The 17,618-nt window shown below is 44.1% G+C and overlaps 2 protein-coding genes and 2 non-coding genes across 10 annotated transcripts in view; 1 reads left to right on the forward strand and 3 right to left on the reverse strand.

The window, feature by feature from the left end:
- Positions 1–17,618, reverse strand: part of TEX14 (testis expressed 14, intercellular bridge forming factor) — a 126,513-nt gene that overhangs the window by 107,635 nt on the left and 1,260 nt on the right. For 6 of the 7 annotated variants that reach the window (XM_042255309.2, XM_060395121.1, XM_027975350.3 and 3 more), the window contains exon 2: positions 5,160–5,296. In XM_042255309.2, the coding sequence (XP_042111243.1) occupies positions 5,160–5,296 (137 nt within the window). Of the gene's footprint in view, positions 1–5,159; positions 5,297–9,041; positions 9,178–17,618 lie in introns of those variants that run through there. The other variant, XM_042255306.2, reaches the window with a different exon arrangement.
- On the reverse strand, positions 8,784–8,947 carry LOC114117049 (U1 spliceosomal RNA). The gene has a single exon (XR_003590844.1). It is a non-coding gene; the product is annotated as a U1 spliceosomal RNA (small nuclear RNA).
- Positions 9,211–9,986, forward strand: LOC101102994 (DET1- and DDB1-associated protein 1-like). The gene has a single exon (XM_042255310.2). It carries the CDS (start codon positions 9,490–9,492, stop codon positions 9,805–9,807), a length of 318 nt encoding a protein of 105 aa, XP_042111244.1. The 5' UTR covers positions 9,211–9,489; the 3' UTR covers positions 9,808–9,986.
- Positions 12,226–12,389, reverse strand: LOC114117038 (U1 spliceosomal RNA). The gene has a single exon (XR_003590833.1). It is a non-coding gene; the product is annotated as a U1 spliceosomal RNA (small nuclear RNA).

Here is a 17,618-nt window from a genome sequence, read left to right on the forward strand (position 1 = left end):
AATTCTTTAAAAAAATGAATAAGGTCTGGGCTGAGGTTCTGGAACTCATCCATTGGGTTTTAGAACTCATACTCTGTAGTATCTGGTCTTCTGAATGGGACGAACTAAGTAGGACACCGTCAGGAGACAGTTTTTCTCCTTCTGCTGCCCTCCAGGACACCCTGTCAGTTAGTGCTCTCTTCCCCTCTCCTGAGAGGCACCTCAGGTAGATACCACACTCTTTTAGTCCCTTTGAGGCACTCTAAGCACAGATTCATTTCAGGCAATAAGTTGTTCTATCCTTTGAAATCAAAACTTCTTCCTTGTTCTTCCACTCTTCTAATCTCAAAGCTGTTTCTGACAACTCCGGAGCTGAAGTAGGGAGAGGACCAATGAGATGACAAGGGGCGAAGGCCTTTGTACTTAGCTGATGCTCTTTCTGGCCTCTGGCTTTGTCCTAATGCCTGCTCTTTTGTGGGAGAGGTTAGTGGGTCCTTCAGGGATCTCCACCTTACTACATACTGCCCTAATGCAGGCCACTGCACTCTTCTCCTGACTTTTTGTTTTTTATTTTTATTGGAGTATAGTTGATGTACAATGTTGTGTTAGCTTCTGCTGTACAGCAAAGTGAATCAGTTATCCACATACATGTTGTTCAGTCACTAAGTCCATGTGACCTCATGGATCAAAGCATAATGGGCTTCCCTGTCCTTCACTATCTCCTGGAGTTTGCTGAAACTCATGTCCATTGAGTCGGTGATGCCATCCAATCATCTCATTCTCCTCCTGCCCTCAATCTTTTCCAGCATCAGGGTCTTTCCAACGAGCCGGCTCTTTGCATCAGGTAGCTGAAGTATTGCAGCTTCAGCTTCAGCATCAGTCCTTCCACTGAATATTCAGGACTGATTTCCTTTAGGATTGACTGGTTTGGTTTCTTTGCAGTTGAAGGGACTCTCAAGAGTCTTCTCCAGCACCATAATTCAGAAGTATCAGTTCTTCAGCAATCAGTCTTCTATATGGTCCAAATCTCACATCCATATATGACTATTGGAAAAACCATAGCTTTGACTATACAGACTTTTGTTGGCAAAGTGAGGTCTCTGCTTTTTATATGCTGTCTAGGTTTGTCATAGCTTGCCTTCCAAGGCGCAAGCATCTTTTTAATTTCACGTATATCCCCTTTTTTTTTTTTAGATTATTTTCCCATAAAGGACATTATAGGTATTGAGTAGAGTTCCCTGTTCTTATTATTTATTATATATATATAGCAGTGTGCATATGTCAATCCCAGTCTCCCAATTTATCCCTCCAATCCCTTTCCCCACTGGTAACCGTAAGTTCTGTATTAGTGACTCTGTTTTGTAAGTTAGGTTCATTTGTATCATTTTTTTTTTAGATTCTACATGTAAGTGATATAATACGGTATCTGTTTCTCTGTCTGACTTGCTTCACTTAGTGTGATAATCTCTAGGTCCATCCATGCTGCTGCAAACGGCACTATTTCATTCTTTTTATGGCTGAGTAATATTCCATTATATGTAAGTACTATATCTTCTTTATCCATTCACCTCTCAATGGACGTTTAGGTTGCTTCCATGTTTTGGCTATTGTAAACAGTGCTGTTATGATCACCAGGGTACATGGATCTTTTTTAAGTGAGTTTTCTCTGGATATATACCCAGGACTGGGATTGGTGGGTCATATGGTAGTTCTGCCCAGGTAGCTCAGTGGTAAAGAATCTGCCTGCCAAGTGGGAGATGCGGGTTCAATCCCTGGGTCAGAAAGGTCCCCTGGAGAAGGAAACGGGAACCCACTCCAGTATTCTTGCCTGGGAAATCCCATGGACAGAGGAGCCTGGCAGGCTACAGTCTATGGGGTCACAAAAGAGTTGAATATGACGTAGCGACTAAACAACAACAATGGCAGTTGTATTTTTAGTTTTCTAAACCACCCTATTGTTCTCCATATGGTTGTACCAATTTACATTCCCACCAACAATACAGGAGGGCTCCCGTTTCGCCATACCCTCTTCCGCATTTATTGTTTGTAGACTTTTTGATGATGGCCATTCTGACCAGTGTGAAGTTATACCTCATTGTAGTTCTGATTTACATTTCTGCTGATTTCTTGCTATAGCTCCAGCCTCTCCGTTGGAATTCTCCCTTCCTTCATAGCTGAAGTCCCTTCAGATGCTCAGCTACCCTCCAGAGTCTAACTATCCCACAGCTGATGAAAGTACGGCTACTCCAACTGCTGGTCTCTCGTGCTCATTCGGCCATCAAGCGCTGCTCCAGGTAGGAGGCAGATGGCAGTCCTCTTGATCTCTAAATTCCAGGTAACGTGTCAGGCTCAATTCATGCCACCTTAGTGGCAGCTGGGGTCAGCTGGCATGTTTCTACTGTTCACCAGGCTGAGCCATAGGCTCCCAGCTCCCGGCACCAGAATTCTCTCCAGAAGGTTCACCTGAAGGGCCTCTTACTTGGTTTCCTGTGAATGCCTTTGGAACAGTCTTTTCCTCTGACACTCACACCACTGCCCCATCACCTTCTCTTAGATAGCCTGAGGTGGGTAATGGAGTTGAAGGTCCAAGATCATTTTGGCCATCTCCTAAGAAGTGTTGCTTTAGATCGTGGGGATATTTATCACTCCCTGTTTTTCACTCTGAGGCTTTAGACAAAATTGCCAGGCACAGATGAGGTCCTGCTTTGTATCCAGTTATACCTGTCAACCTCACTGCCTGCTCTAGTTTAATATGAAGAATTTGAAGATGCATTAAGAAGTCAGACAGAGAAAGACAAGTATGATATCACTTATATGTGGAAGCTAAAAAACAAACAAGTGAATCTGACAGAGACTCACAGAGACATAGAGAACAAACTAGTGGTTACTGGTGAGGAGAGGGAAGGGGGAGGGACAGAATGGCGGAGGGAATTAAGAGGTACAAACTACATGGATAAAATAAATAAGCTACAAGGATATGTTGTACAACACAGGGAATATAGCCAATAGCTTATGGTAACTATAACTGGAGTAGAGTATAACATTTAAAAATTGTAAATCACTATGTTGTACACTTGAAACTTACAGACTGTACATTAACTATGCGTGCTAAGTCACTTCGATTGTGTCCGACTCTTTGTGACTCTATGGACTGTAGCCCACCAGGCTCCTCTGTCCATGGGGATTCTCCAGGCAAGAACACTGGAGTGGGTTACCGTGCCCTCCTCCAGGGCATCTTCCCGACCCAGGGACCAAAGAGATGTGGATCTCTTACATGTCCTGCATTGTTAGGAAGGTTCTCTACAATTAGTGCTACCTGGGAAGCCCACATTAACTATACCTCAAAAAAAAAAAAGTTAAAAAAAAAAGGAATATGAAGATACAGAACACTCAGGAGATGTCTAGGAGACAGATTTAAAAAAGTCACAGAACTCTGCTTCTCATGTTGGAGGATATGGATAGACAGACACTAGAAGTCATAGCATACCCATCTTGAACATCAATTTTCATATTAAAACACACACAGATCTGTTATGAAGTAAACTGAACAATTTTGGAGGGGGTAAAAAACAGAAGCTTTTAAATAAATTTAGTTTACCATCAGCCACTTTATCTACAGATTCTAGGGATGGTACATGGAAACACTTCAGAATTTTTTGAGAGAAGTATTTTGGAGATAGTTGAGTCCTTAAAAAATGGGTGCTACCCTTCTGGAAGTTGTCAGGAATACTGTTGAGGCAAATGGAGAAACACTGTAGAGAAATTAGGTCACCTTGACTGCTCCATAAACCAGCTGAGAGAAACTTTCTAAGCCTTCTTTTTAATACTGGTTACTTCTGGTTACTCTTGAAAAAGCAGGTCTGGATCTCTAGATCAGGAGCAAATACCAACAGAGTTTTCGTTTGAGTATGATTTTCTGTGTGTTTGTTCTTTTGAAGATTCCCTGAGCTATGTTTGTTGTTTCTATCTGCCCAGCAGCAAAACAAAAACAAAACACCTTGAAAATAATTGAGTCATTTGTAGTGGCATGGATGGACCTAGAGTCTGTCTGTTACAGAGTGATGCAAATCAGAAAGAAAAAATCAAGCACATATATATATCCATATGGAATCTGGAAAAATGGCACAGATGAGCCTATTTGCTGGCAGGAACACAGATGAAGAAGCAGAGAACAAACTTTTGGACAAACCAGGGGAAAGAGAGGGTGAAATGAATTGAGCAGCATGGACACATATATACACTGCTGCTGCTGCTGCTGCTAAGTCGCTTCAGTCGTGTCCGACTCTGTGCGACCCCATAGACAGCAGCCCACCAGGCTCCCTGATCCCTGGGATTCTCCAGGCAAGAACACTGGAGTGGGTTGCCATTTCCTTCTCCAATGCATGAAAGTGAAAAGTGAAAGGGAAGTCGCTCAGTTGTGTCCGACCCTCAGCGACCCCAAGGACTACAGCCTTCCAGGCTCCTCCGTCCATGGGATTTTCCAGGCGAGTGTACTGGAGTGGGGTGCCACTGCCTTCTCCGCATATATACACTACCATGCATAAAATACCTAGTGGGAGAACAGCTCTGCAACACAGGGAGCTCAGCTCCTCGCGCTGTGATGACCTGGAGGCGTAGGAGGGGTTTGGGGTGGGAAGGAGGCTCAAGAGGGAAGGAATATATGTTTACTCATAGCTGATTCACATTGTTGTACACAGCAGAAACTAACACAACACTGTAAAGCCATTATACACCGATTATAAAACAAAACAAACAGAAACACCTTGAAAACAAAATATCAAGTGCCTGTAAGGAGCAAGCAAGAAGAGAGCCATGAAAACTGGCCTTCTCACTCCACCACAAACCTCAGAAGACTCAGTAGATGGGGTAGATTTGAAGGAGAAAAGAGAAACAGGCAGAATCTAAAGTGGGTGGCTGCGGCCTGAGGTGAAACCTTTAGGGGCCTAAAGAACGGAAGACTTCATGGTTTCTTAGCACAAAACAAAACATAACATAACAGCGTCCAGCGATTTATGATCTCTGTTGAGCAAGCCAACTGCACTGGTAGAGAACAGCTCATCTCTAAACTTAACTTCCAATTCCCCCAAGAATTCATAGTCTTATGATGTACCTGGTTTTCCTTCCAATGCTATTCAGTAATGTGAATCAAGTTGCATGTGGTATTTTAATATGATGCCTACCTTTCTTAAGAATCTTCTTCACTTTCACATAGTTCCCCTGTTTGACATACTCATGAAGCTGTGCTTCCAAGGAGTCATTTCTTAAGGAACCAAGCTGAACAGGACAGGGGACTGGAAGGTGAACAGCCCGAGACATCCTGTTTCAAAAGAAAGCAACATATTTATTTCTAACTGAACCAGAAACACAAGGAAAAAGGTTCGATTCTTTCACATTTCTTTCACTTCTTGTCCATTTTCATTTATAATGAATAAGACTGAGGGACAAAGACCCCGAGCTCCTGAAGCGGGGGACCTGGGTTTGATCTCTGGTCAGGGAACTAAAATCCTGCATACCTTGCTGCTGCTGCTGCTGCTAAGTCACTTCAGTCGTGTCCGACTGTGCAACCCCAAAGACGGCAGCCCACCAGGCTCCCCCATCCCTGGGATTCTCTAGGCAAGAACACTGGAGTGGATTGCCATTTCCTTCTCCGATGCATGAAAGTGAAAAGTCAAAGTGAAGTCGCTCAGTCGTGTCAGACTCTCAGTGACCCCATGGACTGCAGCCTACAGGCTCCTCTGTCCATGAGATTTTCCAGGCAAGAGTACTGGAGTGGGGTGCCATGAGGCATGGCCAAAGTTAAATAAATAAAAATAAATTCTAAAAGATTAAATTTTATTCTCAATGTTACTGTTGAAATTGAAGAACTCAATATTTTTGTCAATTCCTGGGAGTGAAAATGGAGAAGGCAATGGCAACCTACTCCAGTGTTCTTGCCTTGAGAATCCCAGGGATGGGGGAGCCTGGTGGGCTGCAGTCTATGGGGTCGCACAGAGTCAGACACGAGTGAAGCGACTTAGCAGCAGCAGGGAGTGAAAAAGTGATGATATCAAGAAGTAGAATTAGAAATACACATTTATTGCATCATCAAGACCATTAGGAGAGTATTAACTTGTGAGTGTGTGTTTTGTTTTGGCCTTGAGGTTTATGGGATCCTATTTCCCGGACCACAGATTGAACTAGAACTCTTCCCAGTGAAAGTGCGAAGTCCTAACTGCTGAACTACCAGGGAATTCCCAGGAGGGCATTCACTTTGAAAAGTTAGGGGACTTCTTTGGGGGTCAAGTGGCTAAGACTTGGCACTTCCAATGCAGGGTGCCCAGGTTTAATCCCTGGTAGGAGAACTAGATCTCACATGCCAAGACCAGAAGATCCCGCATGTTGCAAATAAGACCCAGTGCAGCCAAAATAAATATAAATAAATATTTAAAAAATTCTGCACCACAATAACTCTTGTCCAAAAAAGAACAAGCAGTATACAAATGCAGACATTTATGTAGAGGGTAGACAGTCTGTGGATTGGGTTCAGAGTTCAGACTCTGAAGTTCTCAGCCTGGCTGTGTCACTTCCCTGCGTGACCTTGAAATTATTATTTAACCTTTCATGGACCTCAATTTCCTCATCTATAAATGGGAGTACTCTGTAAAGTGCTTAGAACTCTGCCTGGAACCAAGGAACTGTCTATAGCTGTTAGCTGCTGTTATGCACACTAGAACCTATGCACACTAGAATGGTAACTGCACCATTTCACATTACCACCAGCAGTGAAAAAGGGTCCCAATTTTTCCAGATCTTCATCAATACTTAATTCTTGTTTTGTTCTTTAAATAATAGTCATCTTAGAACGTCCCTGATGGTCCAGTGGTCAAGAATCCACCTATCAATGCACAGAACCTGGGTTGGATCCCTGGTCTGGGACGATCCCACATGCCTTGGGGCAACTAGGTCCCTGGGCAACAACTACTGAGCCCACACTCTTCGAGAAACCTTCCCACTGCAACAAAGTGGCCCCCATTTCCCCAACTAGAGAAAAACCTCCAGCAGTAATTAAGACCCAGTGCTGGCAAAAATAATTATTTTAAAAGTGATTTTAACATTGACCTTTAAAAAATTTTTATTTATTTGCATTTACACTAATATATGACATTTTGACATAAAATATTCAAATCTTCAGACCTGCTTGTTTCATACGTTTCCTAAAGCTGCAAAAATTAAGCGTCGACTGTTAATCATGTTTATGCTAACTTCCACTTCCTGTATATTTTTCAGTTTACTTCCTTTTAGAATTCTTTTCCAGTCACCCTCAGAGATTCTCTTAAAAAAAAAAAAAATACCATTGTGGAGTAATAGCGTTTAAAACGGTTCTGAACATTACTAAAGCATATTCGCAACCAACCAGCTCCTGCAACTATTTAATCGGTAATTCCCCCTGAAAACTGCAGCTAAACAAACATTTCAGTACTGTAAATTTGGCCGTTTAACCCAGTAAGACTCAAGAGAAGACTCTTGAGAGTCCCTTGGACTGCAAGGAGATCCAACCAGTCCATCCTAAAGGAGATCAGTCCTGGGTGTTCTTTCGGAAAGTGAAAGTGAAGTCGCTCAGCTCAGTCGTGTCCGATTCTTTGCGACCCCATGGACTGTAGCCTACCAGGCTCCTCTGTCCATGAGATTCTCCAGGCAAGAATACTGGAGTGAGTTGCCATTTCCTTCTCCAGGGAATCTTCCCGAACCAGGGATCAAAACCTGGTCTCCTGCATTGGAGGCAGACGCTTTAACCTCTGAGCCACCAAGACTGATGCTAAAGCTGAAACTCCAATACTTCGGCCACCTCATGCGAAGAGTTGACTCATTGGAAAAGACTCTGATGCTGGGAGGGATTGGGGGCAGGAGGAGAAGGGGACGACCGAGGATGAGATGGCTGGATGGCCTCACTGACTCGATGAACGTGAGTTTGAGTGAACTCTGAGAGTTGGTGATGGACAGGGAGGCCTGGCGTGCTGCGATTCATGGGGTTGCAAAGAGTCGGACACGACTGAGCGACTGAACTGAACCCAATAATTGAACGCATTTCGAGTTGCCCTGGTGGCTCAGACGGAAAGAATCTGCCCCCAATGAGGATAGACCCTGGTTGGACTCCTGGGCTGGGAAGATCCGCTGGAGAAAAAATAGACTACCCACTTCAGTATCCTTGGGCTTTCTTTAGTAGCTCAGTTGGTAAAGAATCCACCTGCAATAGAGGATATCTGGATTTGGAAAATCCCCTAGAAAATGATAAATGCTACCCATCCAGTAAACTCGCCTGAAAAACCCCACTGATTATAGTACATGGAGTCACTACTCCATATCTGCTGCTGCTAAGTCACTTCAATTGTAACCGACTCTGTGAGACCTCACAAACACCAGCCCACCAGATTCCACCATCTCTGGTATTTTCTCAGGCAAGAGTACTAGAGTACCATTGCCTTCTCCAATCCATACGTAATCTTAATCACATAGATGCAAAGGCTTACTGAACCTCTACTGCTAAGTCACTTCAGTCGTCTCTGACTCTGTACGGCCCCAGAAACAGCAGCCCTCCAAGCTCCCCCATGCGTGAGACTGTTCCAGATAAACACACTAGAGCAGGTTGCCACTTTCTCCAGTGCGTTAAAGTGAAGTCACTCAGTCGTGTCCGGCTTAGTAATCGACTACACCCTTTCAAACCTCTCCGTGCAAAGAGCATTACAGTGGGATACCATTACTTTCTCCATACTGTGTCTCTGATACTTTCTAAAACCACATGATTTCTCCTTTAAACCCATATATATCAGGGGAAAGCGCGAACGCAGTCCCCCACTACCACAAATTATGCAGTCGAGTTTCCCACATTTGGGGAAATCGCAGGGATCAGCACATCCGGAGTGCAATGGATAAGCCTCGCCCTGGGAAAACCACCTTCGTGATCATGGTATCTCCCCTGCCAGGTAAGTATGAGTTGCTCGCTCTGCCTGCCGACTCAGCCTCACCTTCCAAACACTTCGCACTTACGGTCACTCTCTTCACCGCAACTCTACACCCTCACTTACGAAATAACGGCTTCTCCCAACTATAAAGGCCTGAAAAGCACGTTGCCAGTACCGCAATATTTGCAAAATAACACAAACGCTTCATAGTACATGCTGAACAGGGCCAGCCGACGCCGAGCTCATTTACATACTCCGCGCACCGTAGTGACGTCACTCCGTAGCGCCGACTGAATCCGGGGCTCGTGATAGGCTGACTGACGGCCACGGAGGCGCTCGGGGCCTAATCCCCGGGGCCGGGAATGTGACCCACCTTTGTGACAGAAGAGATTGTAGGGAGGCGATGAGCTTTGCGACTGGGTGGGGCGGGAACAGTCCGAATTATCCAGGTGCGCCTAATGTAATCAAGGGCCCTTATAAAGAGGAAGCAGGAGGTAGGAGGCAGTTAAGGCAGCTGTGGTGGCGGCGGCAACAACAGCGACGACGGTGACAGAGACGGAGGAAACAGAAGATGGCTGATTTCTTGAAAGGGCTGCCTGTCTACAACAAAAGCAATTTTAGTAGCTTCCATGCCAACTGTCTCTGCAAAGCCTCGAACCGACGTCCACCAGTCTACCTGCCCACTCAGGAGTACCCGTCTGAACAGATAATTTTGACAGAAAAAACAAACATTCTCTTGCGCTACCTACAACAGCAACGGGACAAAAAGAATGCCGCCGAGAAGAAAGACCAGCAGCAAGTGAACCTCGAGGCCGAGAGCTGGGCGTCCCCGTGCAAGATCCCACGGATCTACAGCCAGGACTGGGACGACTGGGACGAGGACCCTTGAAACTCACGGCCCCACTCAGACGCCTCCTGTGCTGGCTGCTGCTCGCCTGCCCGCCGGCCTGCCCACGCCCTACCGTTCACACCACTTCCAATATGATAAAGCCAATGTATTTATTTTCCTTGTGTTTTTATTGATGTTGTAAATTTAGCAACTTATGATTAAAGGGGATGTCAGACCCACTAGTGTGATGTTGGTAGGTTTTTTTTTTTTTTTTAAACAAACAAATTGTTATTCACTGCCACCTCCTTCAGTTCCCCCTCCTCTTGTTCCCTAGTCCTCCTCTGGAAAACTGGAGCCTCTCTTCCAGGGTCTAGATTCCGGGCCCTGCTGCAGCTGGTCCTCATGGGTGGGGGCTCTTCTCTTGGTTTCCATCTACTGGTCCGGGTCTTAAACACTTCGCCTTGTCACAAGTTCCTCAGGGACTTACTCTGCCCAGACCTTGCTCTGAACTTGACTAAGTGGGAGAAGTCAGCTCTTGTTCAGTCGCTAAGGCACCGACTCCATGGACTGCAGCATGCCAGGCTTCCCTGTCCTTCACTATCTCCCAGAAATTGCTCAAACTCACATCCATTGAGTTGGTGATGCCATCCAACCATCTCATCCTCTGTCGTCCCCTTCTCCTCCCGCCTTCAATCTTTCCCAGCATCAGGGTCTTTTCTAATGAGTCAGTTCTTTGCATCAGGTGGCCAAAGGACTGGAGCTTCAGCTTCAGCATCAGTCCTTCCAATGAATTCTCAGAGTTGATTTCCTTTAGTATCCACTGGTTTGATCTCTTTGCTGTCCAAGGGACTCTCAAGAGTCTTCTCCAGCACCACAGTCTGAAAGCATCAATTTTTCGGCGCTCAGCTTTCTTTATGGTCCAACTCTCATATCCACATATGACTACTGGAAAACCCATAGCTTTGACTATACCGAACTTTGTCAGCAAAGTGATGTCTCTGCTCTTAAATACGCTGTATAGGTTTGTCACAACTTTTCTTCCAAGGAGTGTGTCTTTTAATTTTGTGGCTTAGCCTTTTCATTCCTTCTGGAGCTATTTCTCCACTCTTCCCCAGTAGCATATTGGGCACCTACCAACCTGGGGAGTTCATCTTTCAGTGTCCTATCTTTCTGCCTTTTCATACTGTTCATGGGGTTCTCAAGGCAAGAAGGCTGAAGGAGTTTGCCATTCCTTTCCTCAGTGGACCACGTTTTGTCATAACTCTCCACCATGACCTGGCCATCTTGTGTGGCCAGAGCATGGCTCATAGCTTCACTGATTTACACAAGGCTGTGATCCATGTGATCACTTTGATCATTATAGTTAAGTATCATCTCCATATCTTGAAGATCTAAGTATTTTTGTCAGGGACTAGTTTGGTGCACCATTTCCACCCTAATAAAAGGAGCTTTCTCATCTGGAAAAAATTAAAAAAGATGGTGGATGGAAGGTTGATGTCAGCAGATGAAAAATTACTGGTTTTGAAAACACAGAAAGAGGACCATAAGGCCAGAATGTATCGAAATAGCCTCCTACAGTCTTTCCCACAGAATAAAGAAAACAGCTCATTTCATTCTTAGAATAGTGAAAGTTTACTTTTAAACCATTTTTAAAATATTTATTCAGTTGTGTTTGACTCTGTGACCCCATGAGCTATACAGTTGATGGGATACTCCAGGCCAGAATACAGGAGTGGGTAGCCTTTTTCCTGGAGAAGGCAATGGCACCCCACTCCAGTACTCTTGCCTGGAAAATCCCATGGACTGAGAAGCCTGGTGGGCTGCAGTCCATGGGGTCGCTAAGAGTCGGACACGACTTTCACTTTTCACTGTCATGCATTGGAGAAGGTAATTCTTGCCTGGAGAATCCCAGGGACGGGGGAGCCTGGTGGGCTGCCGTCTGTGGGGTCGAGCAGAGTCAGATATGACTGAAGTAACTTAGCAGCAGCCATTTTCCTTCTCCAGAGGATCTTCCCTGTCCAGGACTTGAACCCAGGTCTATCCGCATTGCTGGCAGATTCTATACACGGGAAGCTGAACTGAACTCTTTGAAAGTGCATGGATTAGCCCAGCAGATTTGTCTATCCACATAATATTCCTCAGTTGATACTAGAAATCGGCTGCTGCCTTGCTTCCAAGTGAAGTGAAAGTCACTCAGTCGTGTCCAACTCTTTAGACCCAAATTCTCCAGGCCAGAGTTAGATGGAGTAACCTATCCCTTTTCGAAGAGAATTTCCCAAACCAGGGATCAAAAGCAAGTCTCCCACATTACAAAAAAATCCTTTACCAGCTAACACACAAAAGTCCAAACTAGCTTATCCATGTTGCAGGAAAACTGCTTACTGCCTCTGCCTCATAAACCCGAAAACGACTACAAAAACAGGAAAATTAGCAGAGCTCCAAACTTAGCATCTATGTCTTTCCTTGCACAAACCACGCCAGGGGAAAGCGCGAACGCAGTCCCCCACTACCACAAATTATGCAGTCGAGTTTCCCACATTTGGGGAAATCGCAGGGGTCAGCACATCCGGAGTGCAATGGATGAGCCTCGCCCTGGGAAAACCACCTTCGTGATCATGGTATCTCCCCTGCCAGGTAAGTATGAGTTGTAAGCTTAGTCTGGGACGTCACCCTCGAACTCAGCACACAACAGAGTTATGGTCAATTATATTCCAAGCTATTTCGGCCTTCGATGGGAACCTGAAGGATTATTTATTTGACAGTGACCAAGATACATCCTTTGGACGTTCAGGGGAAATTCTACCCGGCGAAAGACGAAATCCAGCCAGCAGCCACCGCTCCCCTCATCTACATATCCCCACCTCTTGTCCCTTGTCATTTGACGTCACTGCTTTCGGACAAGCGTCTAGTTCGTTCTAGCTCTGCCTGGCGCCGACCCCAAAGACCAAGTGTAGCTGAGATTTTTCAATTCTTCGTCTTCACAGACAGACGAAAAATTCGGTGGAGCTTCGTTACGGGTGTGGAGTCTGAGCAGCGTGCGGAGGGCAGAGCAGGGCACGGCGGGGGCGCGGGCCTCACAGGAAGAGGGTCGCAGGATCGGTTGCTGAGTCTGAATCGCCGCTCCACTCTGTAACTAGGTGATACCCACAAGTCTCTCTCAATCACCGTTTCCCAAAAGTGTGAAGTGGGAATAATACTGCATGCCTGCCTTACAGGGTTTCTGTGAGAGCTGAACAGAATGCGCGTCAAATGCGACCTCCAGCCTTGCCACCCCACCCAAGCCATTGCTCTCCGGGACAGGCGTCCGTGTCGTTGGGGTCACAAATACGACGTCTACAAGATTCAAGTCTTGCAGTTCTCAGCGCAAAGGCAAGCAGCATCTGGCCTGGATTGAGTAACAAAGCGAGTGCTCCTCTGTTCTTTTTAGACAGCGAAAATTGACAAGGCACTGTGTTTTTCTTTCTACCCTCGCTGACTAGGCGCTCTGGGCAAAACAACTCTGCAGCAACTAAAAATAGTGTTAAGGGTTTAGTAGTGCAAGGGAGGCAAACCTTTTCCTCTATTCTATTAGAGTCTCTGGCCCAGCCTGAAAATTACATTGGAACACACAGTTTAACAGGACAAAACCATACTTTTATTTAACTGAAGTTTATCTGACACAAGAGCCCTCATAAGGAAATGAAGACCTAAAGAAGTGGAAACCTAAATGTTTTTATATTAAGTTGAACAAGAGAGAGACAATTGTGGAGAAGCACGTAGCATACATGCGGAGGTTAAAAAAGATAATGATTTTAACAAGACTGGTTTGTGCAGACATCTCTGGGCGTTATCCCTCTTCTCTGGAATATTTCTTTCCCCTGTGTTAGAAAGGGAGGCCAGACCACTCTTCTTACATATTTGCTGTTTTTTAGTGCTTTGGGCTTAAAAATAATCCTTATGCCACAGTGACACAGTTGGGAGTGGCATATTTTGCAACCTCTTGGAAGTTATTTTCCTCTTAGTCTGTATGATTTTATAAGTGCTTTGTTTTGTATTTTGGGAGGGTATTTTTATTTATTACAATAGTGATAAAATTTCCCCTGAAGGTAATCAGGAAAATACAGAAAAGCATTTAAGATGCTTAAAGCAAATGCATCAAAATGCAAAGTAACATATGTTAGTATAACACACAAGAATGGATTAATGTGTTTTTCCTACATATTCTGAAACATGACTATAATATTGGGTTTCCCTGGTGGCTCAGGGAAACTTTAACCCTAATTATATACATCTATTGCCCAAAGTATGTTCGTACATTTTGATCAGGAAATGTCATTTAACTGTAGAAAGTAAGAGAAAGACAGTGTCCTGTGCACATGGTATTTATTATATAATTACAAAAAATCAAAATCACCCCCAAATTCTAGAATCAAAGCAGCAGGGAAGTGGAGTATTAAATATACAATAGTAAGAACATGAAAGGCACATTATATTATAGTGAACAACATGAAAGACAAAAGGTTAAGAGGAAAAAAAGATAGGAAATGGTATGTATACCATGACTGCAATTTTGTAAAAATGTATATCCTTAAGGAAAAGTACTGTAAAGAAGTGCACTGAAACGATATCGATGTAACAGGTTGTGAAATACAGGGGGCAGACTTTCAATAATATTGTTAGACTCTTTTTTCTTCATAATGAGAAGACCAAGTCCTGGTGGAACCACTATAAGAAATATGTGGCACCATATTTAGTTCTAAACACAGGCTTTAGTATCAGATACTCTTAGGTTCAAATTGTGATTTTACCATATTTTAGGTATCTGTGCTTGATTTTACCCTCTCAAAACAATGATAATTATTAGTGCATTCAACATGCCAGCAAATTTGGAAAACTCAGCAGTGGCACAGGACTGGAAAAGGTCAGTTTTCATTCTAGTCCCAAAGAAAGGTAATGCTAAAGAATGCTCAAACTACCGCACGATTGCACTCATTTCACACGCTAGCAAAGTAATGCTCAAAATTCTCCAAGCCAGGCTTCAGCAATACATGAACCAGAACTTCCATGTTCAAGCTGGATTTAGAAAAGGCAGAGGAACCAGAGATCAAATTGCCAACATCCACGAGACTATAGAAAAAGCAAGGGAATTCCAGAGAAACATCTACTTCTTCTTCACTGACTATGTTAAAGCCTCTGACTGTGTGGATCAAAATAAACTGTGGAAAATTCTTTAAAAGATGGAATATCAGACCAACTTACCTGCCTCCTGAGAAACTCATATGCAGCTCAAGAAGCAGCAGTTAGAACCAGACATAGAACAACAGACTGGTTCAAAATTAGGAGAAGAGTATGTCAAGATTGTGTATTGTCACTCTGCCTATTTAACTTCTATGCAGAGTACATCATTCGAAATGCCAGGCTGAATGAAGCTCAAGCTGGAATCAAGACTGCCAGGAGAAGTATCAACAACCTCAGATATGCAGATGACAACACCCTAACGTCAGGAACCGAAGAGGAACGAAAGAGCCTCTTGATGAAGGTGACAGAAGTAAAGCGAAAACAACTGGCTTAAAACTGAACATTCAAAAAACTAAGACCATGGCATCTGGTCCCATCTTTAATGGCAAACAGATGGGGAAACAATGGAAACAATGATAGACTTTATTTTCTTGTGCTCCAAAATCACTGCAGATGCTAACTGCAGCCGTGAAATTAAAAGATGCTTGCTCCTTGGAAGCAAAGCTATGACAAACATAGACCGTGTATTTAAAAGCAGAGACATTACTTTGCCTACAAAGGTCTGTATAGTCAAAGCTATGGTTTCTCCAGTAGTCATGTATGGATGGGAAAGTTGGATCATAAAGAAGCCTGAGCACCAAAGAATTAATGCTTTTCAACTGTGGTGTTGGAGAAGACTCTTGAGAGTCCCTTGGACTGCAAGATCAAACCAATCAATCTTAAAGGAAATCAACCCTGAGTATTCATTGAAGTGAGATGCTGAAGCCAGTACTCTGGCCACCTGATTCAAAGAGATGACTCACTGGAAAAGACTCTGATGCTGAGAAAGACTGAGGCTAGAAGAAGGGGACAACAGAGGATGAAATGGTTAGATGGCATCGCAGACTCAATGGACATGAGTTTGAGCAAGCTCCGGGAGCTGGTGAAGGACAGGAAAGCCTGGTGCTGCAGTCCATGGGGTCGCAAAGAGTTGGACATGACTGGGCAACTGAACAACAATAATAATAATTATAGTGAATATATGTCCATATGTGTGTGTATATATATACACATATTAATATATTGATACACGGAATAAAACAGCTCGTGACCAACTACGTCAAGGCCCCAGATAAGCCAGGGTGGAGAGGCGCAGCCCGCCCCTCCGCAGAGCCGGTGTTTGGAGCTCCTGCACTCCTGGGGAGGGGCAGCACCAGCACACACCCACCTCTCTCAGACCACGGTTGCCTCTGCCAACTAAGACGTTCTGTCCCAAGAGACATGGCGCTCATTCTGTGAGTCTCACCCTATCTCTGAATTTCCACTCGTATCTTTGCCTCATGGGAGTCAAGGAGAGAGTGTGTTCAGAAATATACTGTGTGGCAGTAATTTCTGAAAGCTGCCTTTTGTTATATAAGCTCACTGAGCAGGTCTGACAGTTAAGAAGTCCATGGTGCTGACAACGGAATCTAAATGTCTCTTACCAGCCGGAGCAACTCTATAGACACTCTACGCACACACACCCTATGTTTCGGGGAGCCAGACCCATTCCGAGGCACTTCGGATGTAACACTGGCCCTGGTTTTACATTTCCCATCCACAGGGCTCTGCAGTATAAACCACAGTCACTCTACTTAGCCACCTGCTAGATACTGTCATCCATAAAGTGTGACCCAGCCCACCTCAGTTATATGTTATAATTTCATTATTGATCTACCATTCTAATTTCACTCCAGATGGTTTGCTGTCCATGGCATTGCTGTTTCCATGAATGCCAGGCTGGCCACAGCGCTGAGTCCTCTATGGCTGTGTCCCCCCAAGGTATGCTTTCGCAGACATTCTAAGGCTGTTCTTGCTATGCTGAGGAAGTCTTTTTCTTTTTAAATTTTTTCTTTTAAAATTAAAAAAATATTTTTTATTGGCATATAGTTGACTTATAATGTTGTATTAGCTTCTACTGTACAGCAAAGTGACTCAGTAATACATATACATAGATCCACTCTTCTTAAGATTATTTTCCCACATAGGCCATTACAGAGTATTGAGGAGAGCTCCCTGTGTTATACAATAAATCCTCATGGGAACTTTATTTCTGATGACCACACTGCCTACTCCAGTATTTTCAACATTCACAAAGTATCCATGAGTTTCTATGAGTGCTACTCATAATGAAAAAAAAAAAAAAAAAAAAACCTGTTCTCAGGTTGCTGCTGCTGCTGCTAAGTCGCTTCAGTCGTGTCTGACTCTGTGCGACCCCATGGACAGCAGCCTACCAGGCTCCTCTGTCCGTGGGATTTTCCAGGCAAGAGTACTGGAGTGGGGTGCCATCGCCTTCTCAGTCTCAAGTTGTTACTCATATGAAACTAGTCACTTACAGCCACCTAAACTTAAGGTGCCAGCAACTAGCCTAAGGCATTGGAGATACTAAGGGTAATCATGTGGAGATAGAGTCTCCCTGTAATAAATAAGATCACAAACTGTAGAGGAAATAGACCTGCCAGAATTAGAGGAAAAAAGTAATGAGCACCAATCAAAGGGTTAAGGACCACATTATGACTGAAGGATCCTATACACCTTTGTCTTTGTGGACCCTTCCTCCATGAAAAACGTATTAATATAAAAAGATTACATTGTTATATACATTTTCTTCCACCTAAAAATTCATCTTTTTTTCT

The sequence above is a fragment of the Ovis aries genome, chromosome 11, assembly GCF_016772045.2.
Source record: "Ovis aries strain OAR_USU_Benz2616 breed Rambouillet chromosome 11, ARS-UI_Ramb_v3.0, whole genome shotgun sequence".
NCBI lineage: Eukaryota > Metazoa > Chordata > Mammalia > Artiodactyla > Bovidae > Ovis > Ovis aries.

Coding starts and splice junctions, on each gene's coding strand:
- LOC101102994 (XM_042255310.2), top strand. CDS start 9,490: ATGGCTGATTTCTTGAAAGGGCTGCCTGTCTACAACAAAAGCAATTTT.